At 50.3% G+C, this 27,196-nt stretch overlaps 1 protein-coding gene and 1 pseudogene across 2 annotated transcripts in view; one reads left to right on the forward strand and one right to left on the reverse strand.

The window, feature by feature from the left end:
- The window catches only part of ADAMTS2 (ADAM metallopeptidase with thrombospondin type 1 motif 2), a 246,926-nt gene that overhangs the window by 167,904 nt on the left and 51,826 nt on the right, over positions 1 to 27,196 (forward strand). For both annotated transcript variants that reach the window (XM_033853695.2, XM_033853696.2), the window contains one exon: positions 6,810 to 6,893. In XM_033853695.2, the coding sequence (XP_033709586.1) occupies positions 6,810 to 6,893 (84 nt within the window). The remainder of the gene's footprint in view (positions 1 to 6,809; positions 6,894 to 27,196) is intronic.
- Positions 7,479 to 8,842, reverse strand: LOC101321458 (eukaryotic translation initiation factor 2 subunit 3 pseudogene; annotated as a pseudogene).

The raw sequence follows: 27,196 nt of genomic DNA on the forward strand, positions 1-27,196 counted from the left end.
TGTTGGTTACCCTGTGGTGGAGCTGGCAGGGAGAACCCCAGGTCTGGGTCACACACGGATACCTGGTGAGTCCCAGCATGGGCTCTGGAAAACAGCCTGGCTGTGCACTGCAGTCCAGGCAGGCCTTTCCCGGTGGCCCTGAGGAGAGCCCAGGGTGGGCCCAGAGAAAGGACTCAGGGTATTTGACCTTCTGTCATTTGATGACAGCTCTACTGAGTCTGTGCTGTGTGCCTGGGATTTTGCTGGATGCTCTAAATATAGTGTTGAGGTCGGTCCTCCATACAGCCTGAGAGGCTAGAACTAGTGTTGCCTCCATTTCACAGATAAGGAAGCTGTGGCTCAAACAGGAAAAGTACCAAACCCAAGTCACAGGGTAAGATGGTGGCCGAGCCCACCCTGGAACCCATGCAACCTGATGAAGTGACGAGGTATGGGCAGCTTCTTGGAAGGAATCAGCGCCAACATGGGCAGCTGTTTAAGGCATCTTTGTTCCTTCATTTGCACAGTAAACGTTTGTTGAGCCTCCACCTAGATTCAAGGCACCTACTTGCCTGGGGGTGGAGGAGCCCGTCCCCACCCTGGGGACCTGCAGAGTTGTCCCCAGGCCCAGGAGAGTGTGGCCTCATGCAGGATTGGGGACTGAACGGTTTCACCTTCGTGAGAGGAGTCACAGTGGGGGCCCTGGGGGCTGAAGAAGGGGCTCCACCTGCCTCCCATTTTTGTGCACAGTACGTACGACCTTAGTAACTCCTGTCCTGCCCATTTGCATTTCATGACAGTTTGATATTTTGAGCAGAGGCCAGAGTCATGTTTGTTCTTGCTTTGCCTACGAAGCATTTGCTGAGAAACGAGTGGTAAAGAAGATCTGCAAAGGGAATGTTTATTCTCACAATGAGACTGGGCTTTTGCAGTCCCATTTATGTGTCATGAGATGCACACGAATGAAAATACTCACTGGAAGCCCGCAGACTTTCTGCCCCAGGTTCTACAGCACTTTCTTCACCTCCACCTCCACCGTGGCAGTCCAAGCCTTCTCCTGGGGGGCTCAGAGAGACCAGCCTTCTTCCCAGTTATGTCAAGGGTTCCTGGAGAAGCCACAGAGCAAAACGGGCTATGTGCCTACCTCCTGAGGCCCCACGACAGACTCCTCCAGACCTGGCTTCTCCCCGCAGGGTGCTCGGGCTCCTTCTTAGTTGCCAAAGCTTGGCTCAAGGGAAGAGGTGGTAACTTTCCTGAAAGTTGGACGTAGGGGTTGGGAACCCAAACAGCCTCTCTGCCCCTGCCTGCCTAGTAGGAGCCCCACGACCTGGACCAGCCCCTCTGTCCTGACCTGTCCCTCCACCCTGGTAGGGGAGAAAGTCACCTCTGCCCAGTAGCCTCAGGGCACCTGCCAGGGCTCAGTGGTTGCCCAGGGCAGAACTCTGCCACAAAGAAAGCAAACTTTTACATTATCATGCAGAGCTTGTGTCCTTCCTTATTGTCTATTCCAGAACACAAACTTGGCTGCATCTTTGCATAAGCAAAAGGCGCATTACGATGTATTTCCCCAAACAAGAGAGCTCTTGGCCTCTCTCTGCACAGAGAAGGGCTGCGGCTTTGAACCTTTTCCCCAAGGTTTAAAGATTCCAGGATCAATTTCTCAGACAGGGCTCAAGGACGTTGTCCCTGCTTCCCCTCCTCCTGCGGTCTCAGCAGAGGTGAGCACACAGGCCTCGGGAGGGCAGGTGGGGGTGGGGAGGCACTTGGGCACTTAGCTGGGTCTTTGATCGTTACAGGGCATCATGCACCCTGCTGCTGTCACACATTTTGCCCATTTCCTCTTGTTTCACGTTTACCAACGTTATTCACTCATTCACGCATTCAGAACTCTTTACTGAGCACCTACTGTGTGCTTGACACTGCTAGGGACACAGCAGTGACTGAGGAGGAGGGATGCCTCCACATCAAGTGCATAGTCCAGTCTGGGAACAACTACTTTAAGGGCTCACTTTGAACAGGGGACAGTCGTGCTGGGGGAGGAGGATGAGAAACCAGAGGGCACTGCAAGTGCAAAGGCCCTGAGGTAGGGATGGGCTCCCTGCGTAAGGAGCTCACAGGTCAGTGACTGGACCATGGTGAGCAAGGCGAGGGCAACCTGAGAAGAGGGAGCAGGGCTTTGATTTTATCCCAGTTGCAGTGGGAAGGCCCTGTGGTGGCAGTAGGGGGAGGGTAACTGCCCTCCTCCTTTGAAATACATCTATTGCTCTTTGTTTTTTCAAATGCTCTTGTATGGGAAGCAGCGGCATAGCACAGGGAGATCAGCTCGGTGCTTTGTGACCGCCTGGAGGGGTGGGATAGGGAGGGTGGGAGGGAGGGAGATGCAAGAGGGAAGAGATATGGGAATATATGTATATGTAAAACTGATTCACTTTGTTATAAAGCAGAAACTAACACACCATTGTAAAGCAATTATACTCCAATAAAGATGTAAAAAAAAAAGAATCCGCCTGCCAATGCGGAGGGCACAAGTTCGATCACTGGTCCAGAAAGATTCCATGTGCCATGAAGCAACTAAGCCCGTGCGCCACAAAAAAAAAAAAGAATTCAGAGGCTGGAGAGGGAACTCCAGGTATGAACCATAGCACAAGCAGCAGGAGAGGGCAGCTGGCTTCCGAGAAGGCAGAGCTGTCAAGAGTGAGGGTTCCTGGAGGAAAGTAGCTGAAGTGGAGCTCAGAGAAGCCAGCCAGGGCCAGCTTAGAGAGGGCCCCAAGTGCCAGGCTGAGGGCTGAGGCCTGCTCCTGAAGGCACCGGGGAGCCATTGAGGGTTTCAGGCAGAGGAAGCAGGAGGTCAGACCTTTTCTGAGTGGTGACCATCGTGAAGAATGACCGTGGGGGAGACACGAGGTGGGAAGGTGCTGCTTCCTTGTCTACCTGTGGAGGAGATGGAATGGGAGTCAAGGGACGGGGGGGAGTTGGGAGGGAGATGTTTAGAAGCTGCCTTCTGTCTTTGTGGCTCTTTGTGCCATGTCTGTTAGCTCTCTGCTTGGCGGAAATGTTGTAGCTGTGTCCCTATTATGGAGGCAAGTGTTTTACTGGGCATCTTACTTATTCCCGGGGGTCTCTACACCACAGCGGGCCCTGCTGGCTTCTGGCCTCACTGGCAGCACCTGTGGAGTGGGATGCAGCTGGCCTCAGGGGGCTATGGCAATTTCACAGCCCCCCGAAAAGTTGGCGTGGCCCTGGCGGGGCAGGGCAGGGCCCACTCCTCAGCAGAGCCAGCCTCCTCCATGGCCCACAAGCCCTGCATTCTGCCCTTTCTGTTCCTGATGAGTCGCAACGTGGGGATTGGGAGCCAGACACTGGAGGGGAACCCGTTTGCAGGTGGGGGGATTCTGCCACACCACCGTAATGAGCAAGAAGACGTCCCAGGCCACCTGGTCACTGTGGGGGTCCCACCCGCTTGGGAGGGGGCTGCAGGGGGCCGGGCCTCAGGTGAGGCCACTGGGAGGGCTTGTGAGTGGGAATCCAGGTTGGGAACGACCCAGAAGGTCCAGCAGTTGCCAAGAGGTGCCTGTGCTGTAGGGCGAGGCTGGGGCACACCCAGCTGGAAGCCCTTCCTCCCTAAGAGGAGCAAACTGTGTGCAGCTGTGTCCCTGTGTGGACGAGCAGAGGCTTCCTAGGAGAAAACAGTGAAAGGTGCACCACAGTGGAAGGCTACCAGGGAGGGCGGGGCTGGGGCATCTCGAGAGCAGGCCTGGCCTCCTTGCTGGCTATCTGCTGGGTGTGCTCCAGACGTGCCTTTTCTAGCTCCTCAGTAGTCCCGGAGGCCCAGTTGGTCTCTGAGGGCAGAGTCAGGGTGCCCAGCCCAATTGACAGGAGCTGGTGGCTGATGGGCAGCTCAGAAGACAGTGCTTCCCCAGCTGGGCCCTCGCTCAGCAGCCTGACACCCCCTGGCTCTGACTGCCTAGCCCTCACCCCCAGCAGGAGGTGGGCCTCTGCCTCGCAGAGTCCAGCGCCTGGTGGTGGGGATCCTAGGGTTCTGGCGCCCTCCTGTCTCTCATATCAGGAGTCAGGGTCAGGCCTGTCCAGCATCCAAGAAGGACACAAGACCCCTTACCCGAGATGAGAGTGGCTGCCATCGGCCCCAGTGGTGGGACCAGGAGAACAGGAGGATCCTGGGCCCCGATGGGCAGGGTCTGGGCCAGGAACTGAGAAGAAGCCCTGCATCTCCTTCCTCCCTTGGGGACCAGCCTCAGCTTCCTCATCTCTCAGGAGGGGCTGACACCCCTCCTTCTGGCCTCAAAGGGCTGTTGGGAGCATAAAATGAGGTAATTCTTTGAACTCAGCCCTGAATTCCTTCCAAATAACAATCTATCCTGCCACTGTCCCTGGATGCCCTAGGCATAGCTGGGAGCCGGACTCCATTTCAGCTCTCTGAAGCCACCCCTCCTTGACAAGAACCTGTCCCCTCCCAGGTCCCAGAAAGCAGGTTCAAGCTCTCTCTGTTTTCATCTTCTTCCCAAACATCGGGGCTGTTTTTACCCTCTCTGCCCCGCCCCGGCTCCCCACTCGAAGCATGACCTGGGAGTCAGAGTTGAAGGGAGTAAAGTGAAGCTGGCCATTCACTCCTGTCTCTCTCCCCTCTCTCCTCTCCTGCCCGCCCTCCCCCAACTCAACCCCAGATGCAGCAGGACCTCCCTGTGTCACTGCCTTCTTCCTTTCTACACCACGACTGTCAGTCAAACTCTGTGAGCCAAATCGGCGAGGCTCTGCTTGTGAAAAATAAAGCAATACTGTGGAGACAAGAAAATCCTCTCTCTTAAGAAAAAGTAGTTTTTAGGGCCGTTGTTTCACTGTGGACCAAAAAGTCTAGTTTGACCCTCAAAAGTGGGCAAGGACCTCCGTGTTTAGGGGGTGTACACCCCGTCACCGTGACCTCATGGGAGGCTGCGGGGCGATATGACTTAGCAGCAGTGACTAATACAGTTTTCCTGTTTTCACCAACATCATTCCATCATGCATGTGCGGAAGTCTAGTCCTCACAGAGCTTTGCGACATGGGGACTGTCATTCTTGTACAGAAGGGAAGGTCCGGCAGGGGTGAGTTGGCAGAGCCTCCCAGGGCTCACCTTGTCAGCTGCAGGTGCCACCTTGCTGGTAGGTGGCTCTCAGTGCCAGCGTCCACCCTCTCCAGACCCATGCACCGAGTCACAGTGACCATCCCGTAGGGCTATCAGTCGTCCCTTCCCTGCAGGAAAGCCAGGTCAGGGCAGAGAAACAAATTATAATTGGAAGGTAGATGTGTGGGCAGGAGGCTTCCAGCAGGGACCGCTGGAAGGCTGGTGGCCTCCCTGGACCCCACCGTGCACATTAGCTCTGCCTTCCCATTGGTGCCGTCTCAACACACAGCAACGGTGACAGGAGCCACCAGGCTCCTTGTCTAGCATGCCCCATGTGTCTGCCTGTCCCATCCATCACGAATTGATTTTCCTTGCTAACGCTCAGATTTCCCAAAGGGTTTTCCTACTGTTTATAGGTAGCAATTACCATTGCTCAGATAGAGATTCTAAAAGCTGGGATTCAGGGGGAGGATGGCACTGGCCTGAGATGACAGAGTGGGCTCTGGGAGGCACGCTTGGTGGGGTCTGCCCTCACAAAGGGTAGGTCAGCAGCCTCTGGGCTCGGTCTGCATACAGGGAGGGGTTGCATGGCCAGTTCGTGCCTCTCCACTGAGTGATGGTATGAGTGGATCCGTTCTTTTGACGAGTGTGTCCTGAGTATCTGCTGTGTGCTGCTGCGTCCTGGGTGCTGGAGACATGCTGGGAAAATACAGGTGGCCATGCAACTCACAGTCCCTTTGGGGACACAGAGAGCTCAGGAAGCAATGGACCCTGGTGCTGGCTGGGAAGGAGATCAGACCTGGGGGCCCTTCCAGGAGGAAGCAGCCACGAGGCTGGGCCTCCAGAAGAGTAGGGTTTTGTCAGGAAGCGAACGAATGAAGTGGGTGGCAATGAGGTGGCCGTTTCAGGTAAGATCCCGAGAGCACATGAGGGTGGGAAGGAAGACTTTGTCGGCCCTGAGCCCAGGGTTAACCTGACTAGTGTTTCCAGAAATTCATGCTGGCTGTGCTGTGGGGAAGGAAGTGTTCCTCACCTTTCTTGTGCAGTGGACCCCTTTGACATCTGGTGAGGCCCCTGGGCACCTGCACCAATAATGTTTGTAAATGTAAAATATTAAATACATGATAATAAAAGAGTGAAGAAATACAAATGAAGCCAATAGTATGAGTCGCAGTTATCAAAACAGAACACAATTTTGTGATATAGCAATATCTGTTCTTAATTAAGACATTAAAAATTAGATCTGTTGGTGTGTCTAGAATGACCCCCCCTTTCCAAGTTGTGATGAGTGTAGACGACATTTCACAACCACCAGCAGCAACTGAGGAGTGATTTCTGCCAGTGACAGTCCCGGCATTGCCCCTGTCACTGGGGTTTGTGGCCTGCGTTCTCCCTGAAAGAAAGGCCATGTTGCATTTACAGTGGTCAGTGTCCCCATCCCAGTGTAGGCTCCAGGTGGAGAATCCCTGAGTTGGTGGGAGGGGCTGCTGAGGAGGGAGTGGCAATATCCTGGCAGGGGTTAGAGGGAAAGGAAGGGATGGATTCAGAGTTGGTGGTGATGCCTGGGTATAAAGTGTGGCAAAGAGGAAGGAGTGGGGCTGGGTCCCAGGGTTCTGGCCTGGGGCCTAGCTGGGTGGTGATGCCATTTGCAAAGCCAGAGCTCGTCCTTGGGCCTGTGGTTTCTGCTGACACGTCCCTGGTTGTCTTTCAGGTCAATGAGATTTATCACGATGAGTCCTTGGGGGCCCACATCAATGTCGTCCTGGTGCGGATAATCCTGCTGAGCTACGGGAAGGTGAGTGGGCGCTGCAGGCTGGTGCCTTCCAGACACACCAGAGCCCCCGCCGCTGTGGGATGAATGGGGCCCTCCAGTGAGATGCAGGCCTCCTATAAAAGCCTTTGTGTTGGCCAAAACCACCCTACCTCTCCCTGGCTGCCCTGTGGTTCCTACAGGAAACAAGGAGCTTGTGAGCCACGCCTACTCTGCTTTCAGCCTCACTCCTTTTAAAATTTAGGGTTTTTTTATTTTAAGAAGAAAAATTTTATTTCAAACAGGTTCAGTGGTATGTGCGCTACAGCAAAGGCTGGTTGTAGCAGTTTCCTTTCAAACCTGTGCTGATGTATAAATTAGATGTTATTTGGGAATGATTAATTTCTGGTAAAAGGTAGATTCAATCCAACATTATGCCAATTTTTACACTTATTGTAGACCCTATTTTAGTACTAGAGGTTAAATTTTCATCACCAAAAAATGAGAATAACCTTACAGCTACTCCTAAGGTAATGAGCTATGCAATTAATTCCTCACTATTGCTTGGAAAATATACCCCTAGGTTGTTAAGAGAAATTCCAGCTCCATCCAAATCTATTATTTAATTCTTCAGTCATCACCTACTGTTGGCTTGATTGTCACTCCTCTTCTTATTTGACCCCAACCAATTGAATGTCAGTGTTTCTCAACTCTTTGGCTAAGGGCAATTTTTTCTCCTACTTCTGTGCACACAGGGTTAGTCAAAACGATTTTGTCCAAATCAGCTTTGACTGCACTAACTCTTCCTCCTGTCGGCAGGGATCCTATGTTCACCATAAGCACTTCATTCTTAGACAGCTTTTGCACTTTTGCTGCTTTCTGGTCTCCTTCAGTGCGTACACCTAGAAGCCGTCTAAGCAGGAAATAGGAAATTTCCAATTCTGTGAGGATTTCAGGTAAAGCTCCAACTGCGCCATTCTGTCAGCCCGGCACAAAGTGGGGCCAATTTTTCTTCCAACTCCAATAAGACCTCCTGGAGCAGCAAACTGAAGATCATTATGCTCTGCGAAAAGCAATACAATTTTGGAAAAGATGGGTTTACACATGAGTTTTCCTTCACTATCTTTGGAAACAATACCAGGTCTGACTTCTGTCTCCTGGCCCAACTTTAATACTCCTTTTAGAATACTACCACCAGCTACACCCCCCTTAAGGTCATCAACCTCACAGCCAGGTTTGTTGACATCAAAGGATCTAACAACAATAAGTCGGGGTTCTGAAGTAAAGTCTCTTGGGGGTACTGGAATTTTCTTTACTAGGTACTCGCAGACGACTTCAATATTGTATTTTAGCTGAGTAGAAATTGGAATAATAGGAGCTCCTTCTGCTACTGTACCTTGTACAAATGCAAGCATCTGTTCATACTGTTCTTTAGCCTGGCTTTCTTTTACCGAATCAATTTTATTCTGTAGAATCAGAATATGCTTCAGTTTCATGATTTCAGTAGCAGTCAGGTGTTCAGCAGTCTGAGGCTGAGGACAAGACTCGTTACCAGCTATCAACAGAAGAGCTGCATCCATCACTGCGGCACCGTTCACCCTAGTAGCCATCAAAATATCGTGGCCAGGACAGTCAACAAAGGAAACACGTCTGACTAATTTGAAGTTCCCTTTGGTCCCTGGAATGTCTGTAGGAAACTCATCAGGTGTACTACTTCCACGGGATCTATAACATTCTGGCCAAGGACAACTTGGGTCGTCAAGTTTATATATCTTAGCATTAGCATAGCCAAGTTTGACTGTAATATTTCTTTCTAGTTCATCTTTGAACCTGACAATGTGAACTCCAGAAATAGCTCTTACAACCCTAGATTTCCCATGAGCTACATGACCAATTGTACCTATATTAATTGTGCACTGTCTGCTGATAACTTCATGTGAAAGTGGCATCAACTTGGTAACATCCAAAGTGTTGAGATCTTGCTGAAAAAGGTGCGGCTGCCCTCAAGTCACACAAGCCTCACGCCCCCCACCCCCCACCCAGCCCTGCTATCTTGCCTGGAGGCTAAAATTTAGGTTTTGTTATTATTCAAGTTTGGTGAGACCAACAGATCAGGAGGTGACTGCCATGTGTTTTTTTGTTTGTTTGTTTTTTTGCGGTACGCGGGCCTCTCACTGTTGTGGCCTCTCCGGTTGCGGAGCACAGGCCCTGGACGCGCAGGCTCAGCGGCCATGGCTCACGGGCCCAGCCGCTCCGCGGCATGTGGGATCTTCCCGGACCGGGGCACGAACCCGTGTCCCCTGCATCGGCAGGCGGACTCTCAACCACTGCGCCACCAGGGAAGCCCGCCTGCCGTGGTTTTTTTACCCACAGTTTCTGGCCATGCAGGGCCGCACTGGAAACACCATGGTTGGTCAGGAGGCCTAAGGAAGGAGAAGGAAACTGTGGGCGAGCACCTTTATTGTGGTTTCCTCAGGAAGGACAAGGTAAGGTGGGGTAAGCAGGCTTAGGATTGGCCGGTGTGAATAATTTTCAGCAGGCTCAGGAGCATTGGGGGCTGCCCTAGTTGTTTGGTACCTGGCCCTAGTGATTTGCACAGGGGATAGTGGGCTGGAGTGTGAGAGCCCAATGAAGGAGGGGGCTGGGGGTGTGGACTCTGAATTGGTTGGTTTGCATTTGAAAAGCATATGATCCAGAATTAGTTGTTTACTGTCTCTAGGAATTGGCTGACCCTGGGAGGAGCAGTTCCTCCCAGGTCAGCAAGGCCCTGGATGTCAAAGCATCAGAAACAACCTGTGTCCTGCTCTTCTCATGCCACGTAGCTGCTGTTCTAACTGAGCAGTCTTGTCCTTCTTACTTCCCTTTGTTGTGAAACTTGGAACCGTCTTTCCTAGCAGCATGCACGGGTCTGTGCACCAGGATTAGAAAGCCCCCAGGCACAAAGACCTGAGATGGAAAAATAAGGGGGTGCCTGAAAGGAGAGCTGGTGAGGAAGGAAGGAGCCCCATGGTGATGGCCAGTGTGGACTGAGCAAGTGCCTATGCCAGGCAGCTCGGGAACACTTTACACGAAATTATCTCACTTCGTCCAAGGACAGATGGGGAAGTGGAGCTATGAGGATCCCACTTCACAGATAAGGACACTGAGGTTTAAGGCAGTTCAGTGGCATGAGTAGCCAGTGGTATTTGGCTCCTCAGGAGTCCAGCTTCTCACCCTGGCAGCCAAATTCTGGAGTCCGTGGTCTGACCCCACGCAGTATGAAGAAAGTCAAGTCATAATAAGATGAGGCACATAAGGCATAGTAAATTATGCAAAGGGTTCTGCCTGCCGATGCAGGGGACACGGGTTCGTGCCCCGGTCCGGGAAGATCCCACATGCCGCGGAGCAGCTGGGCCCGTGAGCCATGGCCGCTGAGCCTGCGCGTCCGGAGCCTGTGCTCTGCAACGGGAGAGGCCGCAACAGTGAGAGGCGTGCGTACCGCAAAAAAAAAAAAAGAAAGTTGTGAATTATGCAAAGGGTTAACTCCTCTACTCAAAGAGAGAGAATCTCAGTCTCACAAAATAAAATCGAACTGCACACAATGTACAAGGCCTGCAGTACAGAAATGACAATGAAGGACTTTATGGCTGGTCAAATTCCAGGAACAGTGGACCTTGAGCCCACTCTTCCTACCCTGGGAAGTGTGTCACTCTAAAGTGATGGAAGCGACCACAGTGAGGATAGCAGTCATGGTCCTTCATGCCCCATGGAGAACATAAAGTATACCAAAGTGGACTGTCAGATCAAGGGAGAAATTTGCAAAAACCTTACTGCAGGAGTCTTTCAAACCCTTTTCAAGACCTTTAACAGATCACATTTTAAAAGGCATAGGAGTTTCCCGTACCTCCAGTATCCTTGTTGCTTAAAAAAAAAAAAAAAAAAAAAAGCCTTCTCAGTTCAAGCCTTCTTTAATAAGTTATTCAGTCATTTATAGCCAATAAAAAATTTTCATGATTTTTAAGAGACAGTATCCCTGCATTGATATCTTCTGTCTAGAGCTGCACTGTCCAGTCCAGCAGGCACTAGACACATGTGGCTACTGAGCACTTGAAATGTACTTAGTCCAAACTGAGATGTTCTGTAAGTATAAAACATATGCCTGGTTTCAAAGACTTAGTACAAAAAAAAAAAAAAGGAGAGATGTAAGATACTTTCTTAATAATTTGATATTAATGAAATAATGTTTTGGATATATTGGAGTAAATAAAATATTTTATTAAGTTAAAAAAAGGCATAGGAGTTTCAAGTAATATAGTGGATAAAGTTAAATTAGTAGTTATATCATTTTTTCCCCTTGCCCTATGGAAAAATGTGCCTTCTTTTTGAGGAATCATAGAACACTTAAAAATTACAGAAGTACTTTAGGTCATAAAGAAAATTTTAGTGAGTTTTATTTATTTATTTTATTTTTTAATTAATTAATTTTTTTTTTTGCGGTACATGGGCCTCTCACTGTTGTGGCCTCTCCCGTTGCGGAGCACAGGCTCCGGACACACAGGCTCAGCGGCCATGGCTCACGGGCCCAGCCGCTCCGTGGCATGTGGGATTTTCCCGGACCAGGGCACGAACCCGTTTCCCCTGCATCAGCAGGCGGACTCTCAACCACTGTGCCACCAGGGAAGCCCTTAGTGAATTTTATACAGCAAAAATAGTTTGGGCTATTCTCTGACTCGGTGCTCTAAAACTAGGTGGAGGGAAGGGATATATAAAAAGAATAAATCCAGTCTCTTTGAAAAAAAAAAATCTCCTAGGAAGAATAATATTAGACCCTCAGTTGCAAACTATTGGGAAAACTAATGAAAACAAGAGTACTACAGATCAAAACCTGTGGGGTGTGGCCAAAGCTGTATTCATAGGCAGGTGCTTCCCAAGATCACACAGAGCGAATGAAAACAAGTTAACCCTGTATTCAGCTCGGTAAGTTAGAACAGATGTTGACAACCACCCAAAACCAAAAACCTAAAGAAAGTAAAAATAAGGAAATAGTTCAGAAAAAAGCAGAAATCAATACATTAGAAAATAGAAAGAAACAATAGGATCAATCAAGAGGAGAGCCTTGGAAAAAGCAAATCTCTGGCATATTCAGTCTAGAAGAAAAGAGAGGAAGCATAAACTAAAAGAAAGAGTGCGTATAATGCAGCCCACAGTGGGATGCTTATCCCAGCTGAAGAGAAAGCTTTGGAGGAGGTTGCTGCCCTAGGCAGCTCTTGGGAGATCTCCACCTGGGCCTTCTCCCCATCCCTCGACTCTGACACCCAGTGGTGGTCAATGGAGGAGGAGTGTGCACACCTTCTTCTGCATGTAAGCAGGCAGGTTTGTGGCATGGCGGTGCACTCTGGACATGCAGACACAGTACACAGCCAGGGAAGGCTGGGGTGGCCCAGGCCCAGTGACACAGTTCCAGCCTCCGTCCTTGGAACGTCCCATGGGACTTTGCCCATCCCCACTGGAGCAGCCATCAACATGTTCGCCATCCCTTCCCCTCCTCAGGCTGGGTCCTACCAGTCCCTCCATTCCTGGCCTGAGACCCCCTTAGCATCCTCCAGGGTCTGAGGAATTTTTAGGTGTGTAGTGTGAGGGATGGGCATGATTATATCCAACCCCCTCCCCACTTTCTACCTCTGGAGAGGGGACGTGGGAAACTTCACGTTGTGGGGTAGGAAGGGGAGGAGAGCCACCAAGTGGTCTGAGCCTTAAAAAAAAAAATTGGAGAATTGTGCATGGTTAATTGCTTACCAGCACTGGCAAAGCTTTGGCTCTTATTTCACCTAAAAACTGTCTGGTTCCTTCTCCCAGTGTTGATTACTCAATGGAACAAAGCCTTGTTTATTTTAACTACTTCCTGGCAGGCTCTGTGCTAAATTGCCCCCACCCAAAGCTGTTTCTTCTTGTTCTTCTTTCCTTAAGTGTCACAGGCAGGTAGAAACCTGGTAGAAACCAGGTAGAAAACCTGAAGGTGAGATGTTGAGAACCTCCGTCAGGGACCTGGAAATCCTGGGAAACAAGGATTTCCTGGGGAAATGGGAATATTTCAAAGCTGACTCCAAAAAATGTAGAAAATACCACAATAAGCCTCATAACCATGGTGGGAACTCAAATTCTTCTCTGTTTTCAAAGTTATCCTAAAATTACCTCTAAATAGAGAGTCGGATAATATATTTTTGCCAGTCTATTCTTATTCATTTGCAAGGAATTATTAAGCAAAGATAATGCAATACCACATAAACTGTTTCAGAATATATATATATATATATATGTTCTGAAATCCACCCAATTTATCTTTATAGCCAACATGATTCCTACACACAAAGCTGCCAAAGGTAGCATATCTAAGACAAAGTACAGACCTGTTTCACTTCTAAAAATAGATGTAGGAATTCCTGAGGCTTTAAGCATTTAATTCAATAATGCATAAAGAGAAACTCTCACTATGATAAAATAGGGTTTATTCTAGGAATGTGATGATTGTTTAATATTAGAAAGTCTGTTCATATAATTCATCAGATCCATTTGCCTAATGACAAAGTTCGTCATCTAACAAATACTTTTAAAAAATATATTTATTTATTTATTTGGTTGTGCTGGGTCTTAGCGCAGGGTCACGTGCGGCACGTGGGATCTTTTAGTTGGGCATGCAGGATCTTTAGTTGAGGCATGTGGGATCTAGTTCCCCAACCAGGGATCGAACCCGGGCCTCCTGCATTGGGAGCGCAGAGTCTTAGCCACTGGACCATTAGGGAAGTCCCTAACAAATACTTTTTGAGGGTTTTTTGTGCCAAGCACTGTGCCGTGTCACTGACGTGGTCCCTGACCTCAGGGGCTGCTCTAGAGCAGAGGTGCAGACAAAAAAACAGTTACAACTGAGGGCCCAGGGACTTGGTCAGGGCAAGGGAGGCAGGCAATCTTATTTAGAGATTAGGGCAAGTGACTGGAGGCAGTGACTTTTCAGCCATGGGGAGGGAGTGAAAGGGGGAAGAACCAGCACAGGGAGCGGTGGCTTAGGAGAGGGTGGGAGGCATCAAAGGGAGGACCTTAGTGAGCTGTCCTGGGACCGTGGCCACAGGGTGAAGAAAGGAGAGAAGATGAAAGAGAACTTTAGGAGGCCAAACCAGGAGCGGGTGGGTGCTACACGGGTGAATGTGGAGGGACACTGAGTCCGTGCCTTGGGCAACCTGGTAGATGATAATGCTGACCCCTGAGATGGAGAGCACGGAGCTGGGGGGAAGTGGCATGTGGGGGAGAAAGGCAGTGAGCTCAGGGGATACGTGCTGAGTTTGAGGTGCTTTGTGCCATCCCAGTGGAGATAGCCAGGGAGATGCTGGCATGGGGAACTGGAGCCTGGAGAGAAGAGATGAGCGTGTTTTGCAAAGGCATGGATGGGGGTGCACAGAGAAGCACACCGACTCGGGGGCACCTGAGAAAGAGCCCCAGGGGGCTCTGCTGAAGGCACCAGCAGGGCAAGGAGTGTGATCAGCTCCATAGGAACTGAGAGGGTATCTCATGGTTTTTAAAAGATCTGTGAAACTAGTAACAGATGGTAACATGACAACCCAAATTTTATTTAAAGGTAGAAAAAGAAGCACATTGTCCCTAAAAGTGTTCTGCATAGCTAATTCTCAGGATGTTCATAGATGTTTTCACAGGAGAATAGAGGGGTTCCATGGTCAAATGAGTCTGGGAAATGCTTATAAAACAAAGTAAAACAGGTATTCCTGACAGCAAAATTTCTCAGAGACTTTACTATGAAAATGTGCAGGGTGAATCTCTAGGAGATGGATCAGTATGCATGGTTTCTCCAAACTATTTCTCAACAGAACCCTTTTCCTCATGGAATCAACATTCTACAGAATTTGCTTTGGGACATGCTGCTCTTATGAAACAGTTACAGTAAAATTGGCAACAAGAAAGAGACGCATAACTTTGTTACTGAGGTTTTGGAATTCTGGACAATGTCGTATGACATGAAACCAGTATCAAGGAGAACAGATAAAATTATAATTGTTTGCTAATAATTATGTGCCCGGAAAACCTAAAAGAATCCATCAGAAAACCAAGGAGTTTAGTGACATGGCCAAATATAAGATAATTACACAAAACCCAATAATTTCTGTGTGAACCCACAATGCCCTGGTAGTAAAGATAATAGGGAAAGAAAGTTCCCTTAACGATAGTAACCAAAAATATAAAATACCTGGAATAGTCCTAACAAGACAGCTATAAGACCGACGTATAGGAAGAAAATTGCACATTGTTAATGATAGGAAAAAAATAAAAATAAATGAAGAGACATATGCTATTCCTTACGGGAACACTGGGTATAGTAGTGATGTTGACTTTTCCCAGATTAATAATTGGAAACTTGATGAAATGATTCTAACATTCATCTAGAAGCATAAACAGTCAAGAATGGCTGGGAAAACCTTGAAAGCCAAGCAAATAAAAAGGATTTACTTCAAATACCTTGTAAAGCAAAAATAATTAAAATATACTATATTTGCATAAGCATTAACAGATCAACTGAATAAAATATATAGCTCTGAAAATACCTCTCATATAAATAGCATGCGATAAATATAAATGGAATGGTTATAAAGTGTTATAAATAAATCTGTGATAAATATAAATTTCATATATAGCAAATTAAATACATCAGATGATAAACATAGGCCAATAAAATTCAACTAGTTAAACCATACAAATCAAGAAGAAAATATTCATTGTCAAGGACTTCCTAAGCATAAATACAGTCGAAGGGATTGTAAAGAGGAGGATAGATATATTTGAATACTTAAAATATAAAGTCATCAAAAAACACAAACAGGGGCTTCCCTGGTAGTGCAGTGGTTGAGAGTCTGCCTGCCGATGCAGGGGACACGGGTTCGTGCCCCGGTCCGGGAAGATCCCACATGCCGCGGAGCGGCTGGGCCTGTGAGCCATGGCTGCTGAGCCTGCGCGCCCGGAGCCTGTGCTCCTCAACGGGAGAGGCCACAGCAGGGAGAGGCCCGCGTACCGCAAAAAAAAAAAAAAAAAAAAAAAAACACAAACAAAGGGCAAACCACAATCAGGAAAAGCATTTGCAATATGGAAAAGATATCCTAATATATGAAGAGCCCTAGGAAAAACAGAATTGGCAATGGACATAAGCAATTAACTGAAGAAAAAATACAAATGGCAAAAAAAGAGAAAACATTGAACTTTACTATTAATCAAAGAAATAAACGTTTACCATTTTAAAAGCATCAGCTGTGTTAAGATTAAGACGAGGGATTTACTGCTGGCTTGGGTGAACGCAGCAGTACACTCCTCTGGTACGAGCATAAATGTGTACACATTTCTGGAAAGAAATGTGGCAGTTTGTCATTTCCCTTAAAAATGTTCTTCATGTTTGCCCCCAGTCATTCGTTTCTATGATTCTATTCCAAAGCAGTTAACAGAGCTGTGGATGAAGTTTTAGGAACAAGACAAAAGCCAGGGCCTTATTTCTAAGTGTAAACAACTGGAAGCAATGTAAATTGTCTGCCAATAGGGGTCTAGTTAAATAAATTACACTATGTCTATGTGGTAGATTATTAGACTGCCAATAAATCCCATTTTCAAAGCACGTTTAAGGGCTTGGGGAAATGGTTACAGCATGAAGTCAAGTTTGTTGGCTTTTCGGAAAAAAGGATATAAGCTTACAGTAGTAGGATCTCAATTTTGTTTGCAAGTATCTACACAGAAGGGACTGAAGGAATACATCAAACGTGAATAGTACTTATCTCTGGGTAGTAGGTGATGGATTTTTATTTTCTTCTTTGTACTTTACTGAATTTTCTTAATTTATCATGATAAGGATGTTTCCTTTATAATTGAAATAGTGCATTTTTAATTATGGAAAATTTGTTTATATTTTTAAAAAATCATTTAAAAATGGTAGAGTCCAAGTAATTCTGTGTAACTGAATGCTAGCATCTGGGGAAGGGTCTCCAGTGGCATGCCACAGGGCTCTGTCACGTCCAACATTTTATTTCTGATTTGAAGGAGCATGTAGAAAGGACTTCATGCTTTTGCTTGGCACCTCTTCTCTGTGGTGGCTTGGAGGCACTTGGAGAGGGATCTCTGTTCTTCTGCCTGGGAACTCTGTCACCTGAGTGTCTGTGGAAACTTTGGGTGAGCCATCTTGGCCAGAGGGAGGATGCAGGCTGCCACAAGTATGTGGCCTTACCTACAGGTGAGGCTGTATTACCCAGGTGTTGCAGGCACCTCCCTCATGGCCATGACCAGTCTGGTCCTTTATGTTCCACCTCGTAGGGAGGGGTTCTGCTTTGCGTGACCCATGTTGGTACCCTCCGAGTCCCCCATAGGCAGAGTGAGGGTAAGGGAAGCGGGCATGGACCCCATTGTGAGGCTATGGCCTACTCTTCCTGGGGACAGTATGGGGAGGAGGGCAGGCCATGGGGCTGCCTCGAGCCCATGGCCAACAAGACGGGTGGCCACAGCACGCTTGGGCAAGTGGAGCAGCTTCAATGAGACCAGGACCAATACAGTGAGAAGTGAGAGGGCACAGGGGGACCAACGCCTCCCTCGCCTCCGTGACTTCCCACTGGGAAGGAGTTTGGGAATCCATGATGGTGAGGCGACAGGAAGGGAGAATGTGGAACTGGATGAGTGCTTTCAGAACCGAGTCCAGGCTGCACCCACTGCACCCCAGCAGGGCTCGGCAGACCAGCCTTAGACTTCTGCTGATGACCTCAGAGGTGTCAAGATAAAAGAGGTACCAGGATGTGGAGTTAGAACCCCACATCCATCCCCAGCCCCTGAAGCCTGGCCGGGAAGGACAACATGCTGCCACCCCTCTGCTGGCCCCCAGCCCCTGATGGCAGCGGGGCTGACCAGTCTCTTGTAGCAAAGCCCACCCCACACTCTGCCCAGCTTCTCCCACCTCCCCACCCCACCTCTTCTCGGGAAGCCATGGGGGAGGCTGGCGCCCATCAGGGCCTCTGTGTCCTGGGGGATTCCAGAAAGTTATAGGGCCAGACTTGGTCCTCCTCCAGCGAGTGGCAGGATTGTGAGTGGGGAGTGGAGTCCAGGGTGTGAATCTCACTTTCCCTAGGGAGGACACACTGCAGAAGCACAGGTAGGGGGAGAGTAGAGTTAGGAGGACATGGCTGGCCAACCACATCCAGGAGGGCTGGCACTAGACAGATATCCGGACGCAGAGGGACTGTGGCCCCACCTGCTGGCCCATCGTCTCTGGAACGGAGCATTCTGTGCCTTGCACAGAGCATAGGAGCCTAGGGACAGTGCGGTGTGTTTGGCTGTGGGCTCAGGAGCAACCCCTGTGGGAAAGGAGGGGTCGTTCCACCGACCTGGAGCAATCAGACCATAAGTCTGAACATGACAGTCCGTGGAGAGTAGCTGTCAGGGCCAAGGGTGCCAAGCCAGACACACAGAACGCCTCAGAGCCAAAGGTCGCATCACGGACCAATATTTCTGTAAGTACATCTAAAAGGAATTTTCTAGAAAAGGGAAATGTGACAAAAACCAAGATTATACAAAAATACCGGCCCCTGGGCTTCCCTGGTGGCGCAGTGGTGGAGAGTCCGCCTGCCGATGCAGGGGACACGGGTTCGTGCCCCGGTCCGGGAAGATCCCACATGCCACGGAGCGGCTAGGCCCGTGAGCCATGGCCGCTGAGCCTACGCGTCCGGAGCCTGTGCTCCGCAACGGGAGAGGCCACAACAGTGAGAGGCCCGCGTACCACAAAAAAAAAAAAAAAAAAAAAAAATACCGGCCCCGACTTTTTATTATTAAATTCCACAGACATAAAATCACTCCATCAAACTGCTATAAAAGTTTCCCATTTCTGTGCTTGTGCTTATCTCGTTGTGGGCGATAAGTTTGTGTCCACTGGTCACAGACTCCACTTGGCACAGTGCTGGGGATGAGGCCCTGTTTTTAGGTGTCCGAGGGACCTCAGGGAAGTGGGAAGCATGCCTCCTGAGCAGGTGGATCCTGGGACCTGCCTGCCTGCTCCCAGGACTGGAGCAACAGCTCCCCATGAACTCACCAGTAAACAAGATTGTTTCGGAGTGGTGAGCGCCATGGGGTGCCCTGGATGGGGTGACCCAGCAGGAGACTGCCTGGCTGGGATTCACGCAAATGGAATGAGCTCTGCTTGTTCAAGGAAAAGCCAGGAGGGGCTTCTAGATGGGATTGGGGAGTAGAGTTTGGCTCACGGAGAGGATGGATTCTGATGAGCTGCTCCTCAAGGAGCCACACATTTCCTGTCAGTGAGTGAGGCCCTGTCCCTGGAAGACTTTAAGCATAGCAAGGCCGAGGTGACTGGAGCCAGGAGCCCTGCCAGGAGAGGGGCCTGAGCTGTGTCCCCCAAGGCCTGGCCAGAAGCGCTCTAGGGGCTGTGAGGCCGAGACCCAGACTTGGGGCAGAAAGTGGCCCGGTATTCAGATGCTGTTATTTATTCCAAGCTGTGATGGAAAGAGAGCAGCTTCCGTACCCTGCACTCCCCCTGTGCCTGTCCCCAGGCCTCGCCAAGGCTCCAGTGGGGATAAAATCAGTAGCACTTGTGCAAGTGACATGTTGTTTGTCTTCCAGCTTATGAGAAGCCTCTGAGTTATCTCAAGTTTTGCCTAAAACAACGTTTTTCTCCATTTCTTAAAAAAAAAAAAAACACACACAGCAGAAGAAAAGAGATTATCTTATTTTATACAATATGCCATCAGCCAGGGAGCAGAACACCGGCAACACTTGAGGGTTGCATAGCAACTGGCTTTTCAATTGATTTTTTTTTTTTTGAGAAGGCACCAAAGCTACTGAACTGTTCTCATTTTAAATATTTCCTAAGATGATTAAAATCAAAGCAAATGGAAATCAGAGACTTGGGGACAATCAAAGAACATAAGGTATCTTGTCAGGTCAAGACAAAATATGGAATGCTCTTAGAAATTTTTCAGCGTTGGAGGGGAAGGGTCTGGGAAATTCTGACTGTGAGTCTCTTAGGGGAAGGCAAGAGAAGAGAATGCTGGGGCAGGGCTCAGTGTTCAAGGACCCAGTGCCACCATCTGCTTACTGCATGTCCTGGGCCATTGCCTACCTGCTCTGGACCTCCGCTTCCCTGACTGTGTGAGGGGCAGTGTAGGGGATTCAGAACACCCCAGGGACAGCCCCTGGTTTCCCCAGAGTCTGGGTCCCAGCCCCCAATCAGATGGGGGCCAAGCATGGTGTCCAGCCCCCACCCCCACCCCCAGTCATTGCGGCCCACCTCCTGAGCCAGACTCTCCATGGTCCAGAGAAGAACAGGAAGCATTAGGGCCAGATGTGCCCCATAGGCTTGAGCTGGGAAGGTTCATGTGAAGAATCCTGAGCTGGCTTTCTCTGGGAATAGCTTCCCAGCCTCTGGGAGGATGTCTGGAATGTTCCTTGATGATATGGGGGTCCTGAGCAGAGAAATAAGGATCATGCCTTCCAGCCCTCACTGGTATTGGGGTTGCCTGTCATGAGGTTTGAGCTCCAGGCACCGCCTTGTCCACTGGAGCTGCCTGGAGAAGACCCCCAGCCTCGGGGGAGCCTGTGCTGCACCCAGCCTGGGGCTTGGTGTTAATTCTGGCCCTGTTGATCCTTGTGGGACCTTCAGTGAGCTATTTACTCTCACTGAGCCTTAGTGTCCCCTGTAAGGGGAGTGCACACTAGCAATGACAACAGGAACAAGGGTATTCATACAGTCACAGCCTGCAGTGCCCTCTTTGGCTCAGACCCTGTCTGCAGCCCCTTATGTGATGTCACACACTTCACCCTCACAGCAGCTCTCTGGGGCAGTCACCTCATCACCTTTACCTGCCAGGACAGGTGAGTGGCCTACCGAGGTCACACAGCGGTGAGCAGCTTTGCTGGGCTGTTATTCCACAGGCTGGGGAACATGAGCTCCGGGCTCTTTGGCTATGCTCCCCCCAGAGGGCATTTTGCTGCCTCCCACCCTGGGGATGCTTGTGGCATGTAGCAGCTAGAGGCTGGGATGCTGCTCAGCGTCCTTCAGTGCACAGGACAGTCCCCACCGCAGAGAATCACCTGGCCCCAAGGGCCAGCAGTACCAAGGTTGAGAATTGACCTCTGCTTTCTTTTTTTTTTTTAATTTATTTTTATTTTATTATTATTTTTTTAATATCTTTATTGGGGTATAATTGCTTTACAATGGTGTGTTAGTTTCTGCTTTATAACAAAGTGAATCAGTTATACATATACATATGTTCCCATATCTCTTCCCTCTTGGACCTCTGCTTTCTTGAACCCAGCCGATCTGGACTCCACTCTGTGCACGCTGTCCTGTTTTGTGCATCTTTGGGAGGGCGGATTGGGCAGGAGACGCTCTGGGGTCATGGCAGTTGAGAAGGCTTCGGTGGGCTTCAGCTGGATCCATGGGACATGAGCCAAGGGGCAGAGACAAAGAACATTGTGGGTGCTGATCACCATGGACAGAAGCGCCTGAGCTCCCAGCTCGGTGCTGCGGTTGTGCCCACTTTGCAGATGGGAAGCCCAGGACAGTGAGGTAACTTGTCCAAGAACACAGGGCAGATGACAGATGTGCAGGCCTCCAACCCCAGGGCCCTGAGCTGCCCAGGTGAGCCCCACCTGCCACTTGCAGGTGCCCTGGTGGGCAGGGTTTGTGGTCTGAGGGGCTCCCTGATATGCCCCCAAGCCTGCAGAGCCTCCAGGCTGCTGGTCCCACTTTTCTCCTGTCTCCTTGACTGAGGGAGGTAAGAGCATAAATGTAATTCAGCTCATTCTGGAGCAAACAATGGAAATGTCAGAGAGCAGTGATAGGAGCAGAACTTTCTGCTCAGATCTTAACTGATTTGTTTAATGTGGGACCACAGAGGCTGTCAGGGGCTTCCGTGGTCCCCCTTGAACCCGTGCCCTGGCGTCTCAGAGCAGAGCCCTGGCATCCAGGCGTCCCACCGGCTGAGGCCCCGCGCTGCTGTTCCTGCGGCAGCAGCGCCACCTGGTGGCCACCTTGGCTCTCGCCCTTCCTTTCTTGTCCCGCCTGCCTAGGGGAGATGGCCCTGCAGACAGAACACCTTCAGAGGTGGCGTGGCTTCCAGGCCCACCTCCACCTCTTTCTAGCGGTAGGACTTGGGGTGAGTTACTTCAGTTGTCTGAGACACGGTTTCTCATCCGGAGAACAGGTCAATAACAGCATCTATATCTTAAGGCAATTATACATTTTAAATTAGATGATACGTGTGAACGCAGAGCCCACTGCTACCACCGAGCCCCAGGGTGCATAAATGCCCTGTGTACTGTAAAAACAGTTCCATGCACTATGGACAGCTGGCACCCTTGGCTCCCTCGGGAGGAGGGAGGCTGGTCTGTGAGATGCCGGCTGGTTCTGGGGCCACTCCTTTACTGGGCCTGGGGTGCTGCCCCCTGGAACACCATGGCCCTCTGTGCAGTCCTCAGCCCAGCACAGGTGGGAACAGGCAGAGAAGCCAATGCAAAAAGGAGCAGATAGACAACTTTGGGGCCAGGAGGATGCAGATGACTCCAGTGAGATGGGTGTGAGAATCTTAACTGCAATAGCAACTGTCTCAGCCTCTCTCCATCACTTCTGAAGGAGAAATAGACACGTCTCCTTTCCTCGCTCAGATGAGGACTACAGCTCACGTGCTGTGTGATACATAGCAAAGGCACGGGGTGGAGGCGTCTGAGGGCTGTGGATGTGGGCCGGGTGGCAGAGGAGTATGGGGAGATCTCACTAGAGCCCAAGTGACCCTCGTGGGTGCCCAGACCTCCCTTCTGGGCCCTCTGCCTGGACATCTCTGTCTGTGAGGAGCCCTTCAAGGCAGGCGGAACCTATGGGAAGGCTGGCAGCTCTCAGGAAGTAGGAGAAGTAGGTAGAGGAAAGGCTGAGCCTGGGGTGCTGGCTTCTGCCTAGAAGCTCGTGGGTGGTTGTTTGGAGGCTGCCACTAGGCAAGCCTGCTTCGGCCGTTTTTTCGTTCTTTTGAACCTCAGTTCTACTGACCTAACTTGAGTCCCAGGCTGCCTCTGGACTGTTCCCCCAGGAGCTGCACCCCGAGAAGCAGGAGAGCTCCCCAAAGGAAAACTGCTGAACTTTTACCGAGGAAACAAGCTGGGCCCAAAAGGATGATCCCCGGCCTGTGTCCCGGCATGCTGCAGACCCCACCTTTCCCTGCGAGTGTGTGGTCCTCTCCCCATGCCTCCTCTGCAAGCCCCACTGCCAGAAACCATCCTCCTTCTCTTACCAGGCGACACCTCTCTTGCTCATCTCCTGCCACCCCGTGGTCCTGACTGCTGAGACATTACACCAGACAACACCCCCATCCATCTCAGCAAATGTCCCCCTCCCCTCCCCCCCCCCCTCCTCACTGACTCAGAGAGCTCTTTCTAAAATGCACATGCATCTGGCACCTGCCACAGAGCACAAGGCACACTGCACCCTCCTGAACTCTCCAGACGCTATGAGGATCCCAGCCCTTAGCTCCTTGGTGGCCATCTGAGATGGGTCAGATCCTTGAGAAAGTTGGGACATGAGCAGAGAAATAGGAAGTACAGCAGCTCTGCACCTTGGATGCCGGAACACTGACATCACCCTCCTCCTCCATGTCTCAGGGTCCTGTCTAGGCTGCAGGTCCCAGGGCCCAGCGCATGGCCATTGTTTTCTGTGACCTGCCTCCCCAGGGCCACCTCGTCCTGGTGTAGCCCCTCCAAGCCCTTCTCTCTGCCCCTTCTCTTGGGGAGTCTCCTCAGAACCCAAAAGCCAGGAGGGGGTCCCAGACAACTTCTGCTCTGGACCCTGCAATGCAAACCCCCATGGGGCTGGAGAACGGAAGTGGCAGGCTGTTTCTTGGAGTGGAGGAAGGAAGACGAGGCAAGAACAAAACACAAATCAATATTTCAATAAATTATCCTATCCTGCCGCAGCAGTGAGATCACGGTGGCTGCTGAGAGGGGCTGGGAACCTGGGCTGAACCCAGGAGCCTGGGAGGCAAGTGTCTGGGAGGCAAGAGGTGCTCGCCAGTGTGCCAGTGTCGGGTCCAACCTGCTAAGGCCTTTTCTCCAGGGTTCTCAACCTGGTAACCTGAGAGATGTGTTTTCTTTTGTCCACAGAACTTATTTTAACTTGAGTCCGTGTTTTCCAGGAGGTACGCTTCTTTGTAAAATGTGAACATTGGCCTGAGTAGTCAGATCTGGCAGCCCTGGGCTCTATCCATTGCATGCCATGCCGATGGGACTGGCGCTGAGTGTTGTTGCCCCTTCAGCTGGGCGTAGGCTCCTTGGTTGGCCACAGTCCTCGCCACTCCTTATCCCCCCAACTTCTTTACCATAACAGGGAAATACTCTTCTGGAACCCTACCCCTTCTGAACTGGCAAATGAAAGACAGACTCGTTTTTCCTTAGAACCAACCTGCCTCACTGACGTACATCACCGGCCTTGGCCTGTGGGCATTTGGGTTTGCAACGCCCACCCACACGTCCCACGAGCCCACCCGCTGAGCAGTCAGGCCTCTCTCTGAGTCCCCAGCTTGTTTGTTCTCACCCTGTTTCAGCCTTTGCCTCTGTCCCCAACTCCATGGCCTTATTTCTGCTCTCTGGCCCTGACACAGTGTGTCTTTCTGACTGGGCTCTTGACTCCTTGTCAAAGATGTGACCAGAGCTTCTCTCCCACTGGTGTTGGACATACCAGCTGGACCCTGGAGAACAGCCACTGGCTTTCCTTTGCCAGCCAGTGCCCTTGACTGAGCTTCCCACGATTCTCCAAGGAGGAAGTCCCCTGCTCGTGCTCTTTCAGCTGCAAGTGACAACAACACAACTCAAATTGACTTTCATGGGAGGAATTTCCTGACACACAATATATGAGACACATATGTGCTGCAGACAGCTTCTGGAATGGCCCCTGGTGAGCCCACATCTTGGTATTCACTCCCCGGTGTGGTCCCCTCCCTGTGGGTTTGGGCAGGACTGAGATTTGCATCTAAATGGACTGAGACTTCTGTCTTGGATGTGCCCTATCAGTGCTATCTCTTGGGTCACTCGTGCTGGGGGGAGCAAGCTGCCCCGTGTGACTGCTTTGTGGTGAGGTCCATGTGCCCGTGAGGAACTGGATCCTGCCAGTAACCACGTGAGTGAATGTGGGAGTGGGTCTTCGGATGAGATTGCAGCCCCAGTCTCAGCTGCCAGCACTCTCATGGGAGACCTTGAGCCAGAAGACCCCGCTAGATTGCCTTTGGATTCCTAACCCAGAAGCCATGAGATAAGTGTTTGAGGTTTTTCAGACCATAAAGTTTGGAAGTAACTCATTTTGTGGCAATAGATAACAAACAGGCCTGGGGTAGACTGGCCTCAGGCCTGGGGGAGCCAGGTGGTTGTGTGAAGATACCAGGAACTGACCTCTCTCCACCCCAGGCCCTGCTCTATCTATGCTGGCTTCTTCCTCCCCTGGGGTCTCCTCCCCTAGTGGCAGCTCCAGGCTTGCAGTCTCACACCTTTCCAACTCCTTGGCCCCAACCATCCTTTGCTGGGAAGGTGCAGGGTGGGGTTGGCTGGGCCTGAGCCCTCCCACCCCTGAGCCTAGGGTCAGACCCAGATTAACAGAGAGGATATTTTACCAAAGGGGGACTGGGCTGCTGTTGTCAGAAGAGCCCAGGCAAAAGTAGCCACAATCTACCAGGGGAACAATCCCCTGATGTTTGGGCTGAGAGACATGGCCCTGAGGGAAACAAGGCCCTTTTGTTGGAGATGGACTAACAAGGCTCTGAACTGGTTTGGGACTTTGTGGAGCCGGGGGAGTCCCACTCCAGTGGGGGCTCTACGGCCATCCTTGATCAAGTGGTCATCAGTGGCCTTTGTGATCACCCTCTGATCGGGACTTGGGCTGGCAATCTGAAGCCCAGTGGGGTCCATACTCAAGCACCAAATCAGATCCACCCATGAGGGTCCCTTCCTTCTCATTCCACCCAAAGGTCCTTCCCTAGAAAGGAGAGTCTTTCACTCACTTCCTCCTCCAGAGCTGTGGCCTCTCAAGGTTTTCTGGAGACAGTGATCACCTGGCAGGGTCTTGAGCTACCTGCTTGGATGAGATATAGATGCCACGTCCCCTTCCTTTGCCCTTTCTGTGTCAGGCGGGGTGGGCCGTGCTGTGCTGCAGAAACAAACAAGCTCCATGTCCCCGCAGTTTACAACAACAAAGATTGATTTCCCCCTCACACTTGTATGTTCATTGTGAATTGGCAGAGGACTCTGGTCTCATTGTCACTCAAGGCTTAGGTGACAGAGCAGCTACCATCTCAACATGCTGGTTCACATGCCAACAAGGAGAGATCTCTGGAGGCGCTCACGTGGGCAATTAAGTGCTTGGACCGGGAAGAGACACACGTCACTTTTACTCACAGCTAATTGGCCAGAGCTCGTCACATGCTTCTCCGAATCACAAGGGGGGCAGGAGTGTACCTCCCTTCCCCTTTTCCAGCATCCTCTGGGCTGTCCACCTCTGTGCCAATGTCTAACAGGTCCTGGCCACCAGACCTCTCGCTCCAGTCTATGACTGACTTCATTAGGACTCAACTACATCTTTTTTTTTTCTTTTTTAAAAAAATTTATTTATTTTATTTTATTTATTTTTGGCTGCGTTGGGTCTTTGTTGCTGTGCGCGGGCTTTCTCTAGTTGCGGTGAGCAGGGGCTACTCTTCGTTGAGGCACACGGGCTTCTCATTGCGGTGGCTTCTCTTGTTGCGGGGCATGGGCTGTAGGTGCGTGGGCTTCAGTAGTTGTGGCACGCAGGCTCAGTAGTTGTGGCTCTCAGGCTCTAGAGTGCAGGCTCAGTAGTTGTGGTGCACAGGCTTAGTTGCTCTGCGGCATGTGGAATCTTCCCAGACTAGGGCTCAAACCTGTGTCCCCTGCATTGGCAGGCAGATTCTTAACCACTGTGCCACCAGGGAAGCCCCTCAACTATATCTTATTAAAACAAGTAATCTCATCTCTCAGGAGCAATTGGCTCTGTGCTTAGGACTTGGGAACTGGTCTGCCATCTTTTAAGCCATTGACTTGGGTAACTCACGAGATGCCTGGTAATGACTAGTCCTCCCTGGCCTTGAATCGTTCTTCCTTCTTCTGCAACATGCTGGCTTACTAACAATACCCTATATCTTATTCTCTGCTACTTATACACAAAAAGAGAAATATGTGGCTCTGCTTGATGGATATATTTATGCAAGAGAAGAGACAAAACATCTGCTTACGTGTCTACCAAAGAATGCATAGTTCTACTTTATGGACAGATGTATCCTTAAAGTGGAAAA

Source organism: Tursiops truncatus, chromosome 3, assembly GCF_011762595.2.
Source record: "Tursiops truncatus isolate mTurTru1 chromosome 3, mTurTru1.mat.Y, whole genome shotgun sequence".
Classification (NCBI taxonomy): domain Eukaryota; kingdom Metazoa; phylum Chordata; class Mammalia; order Artiodactyla; family Delphinidae; genus Tursiops; species Tursiops truncatus.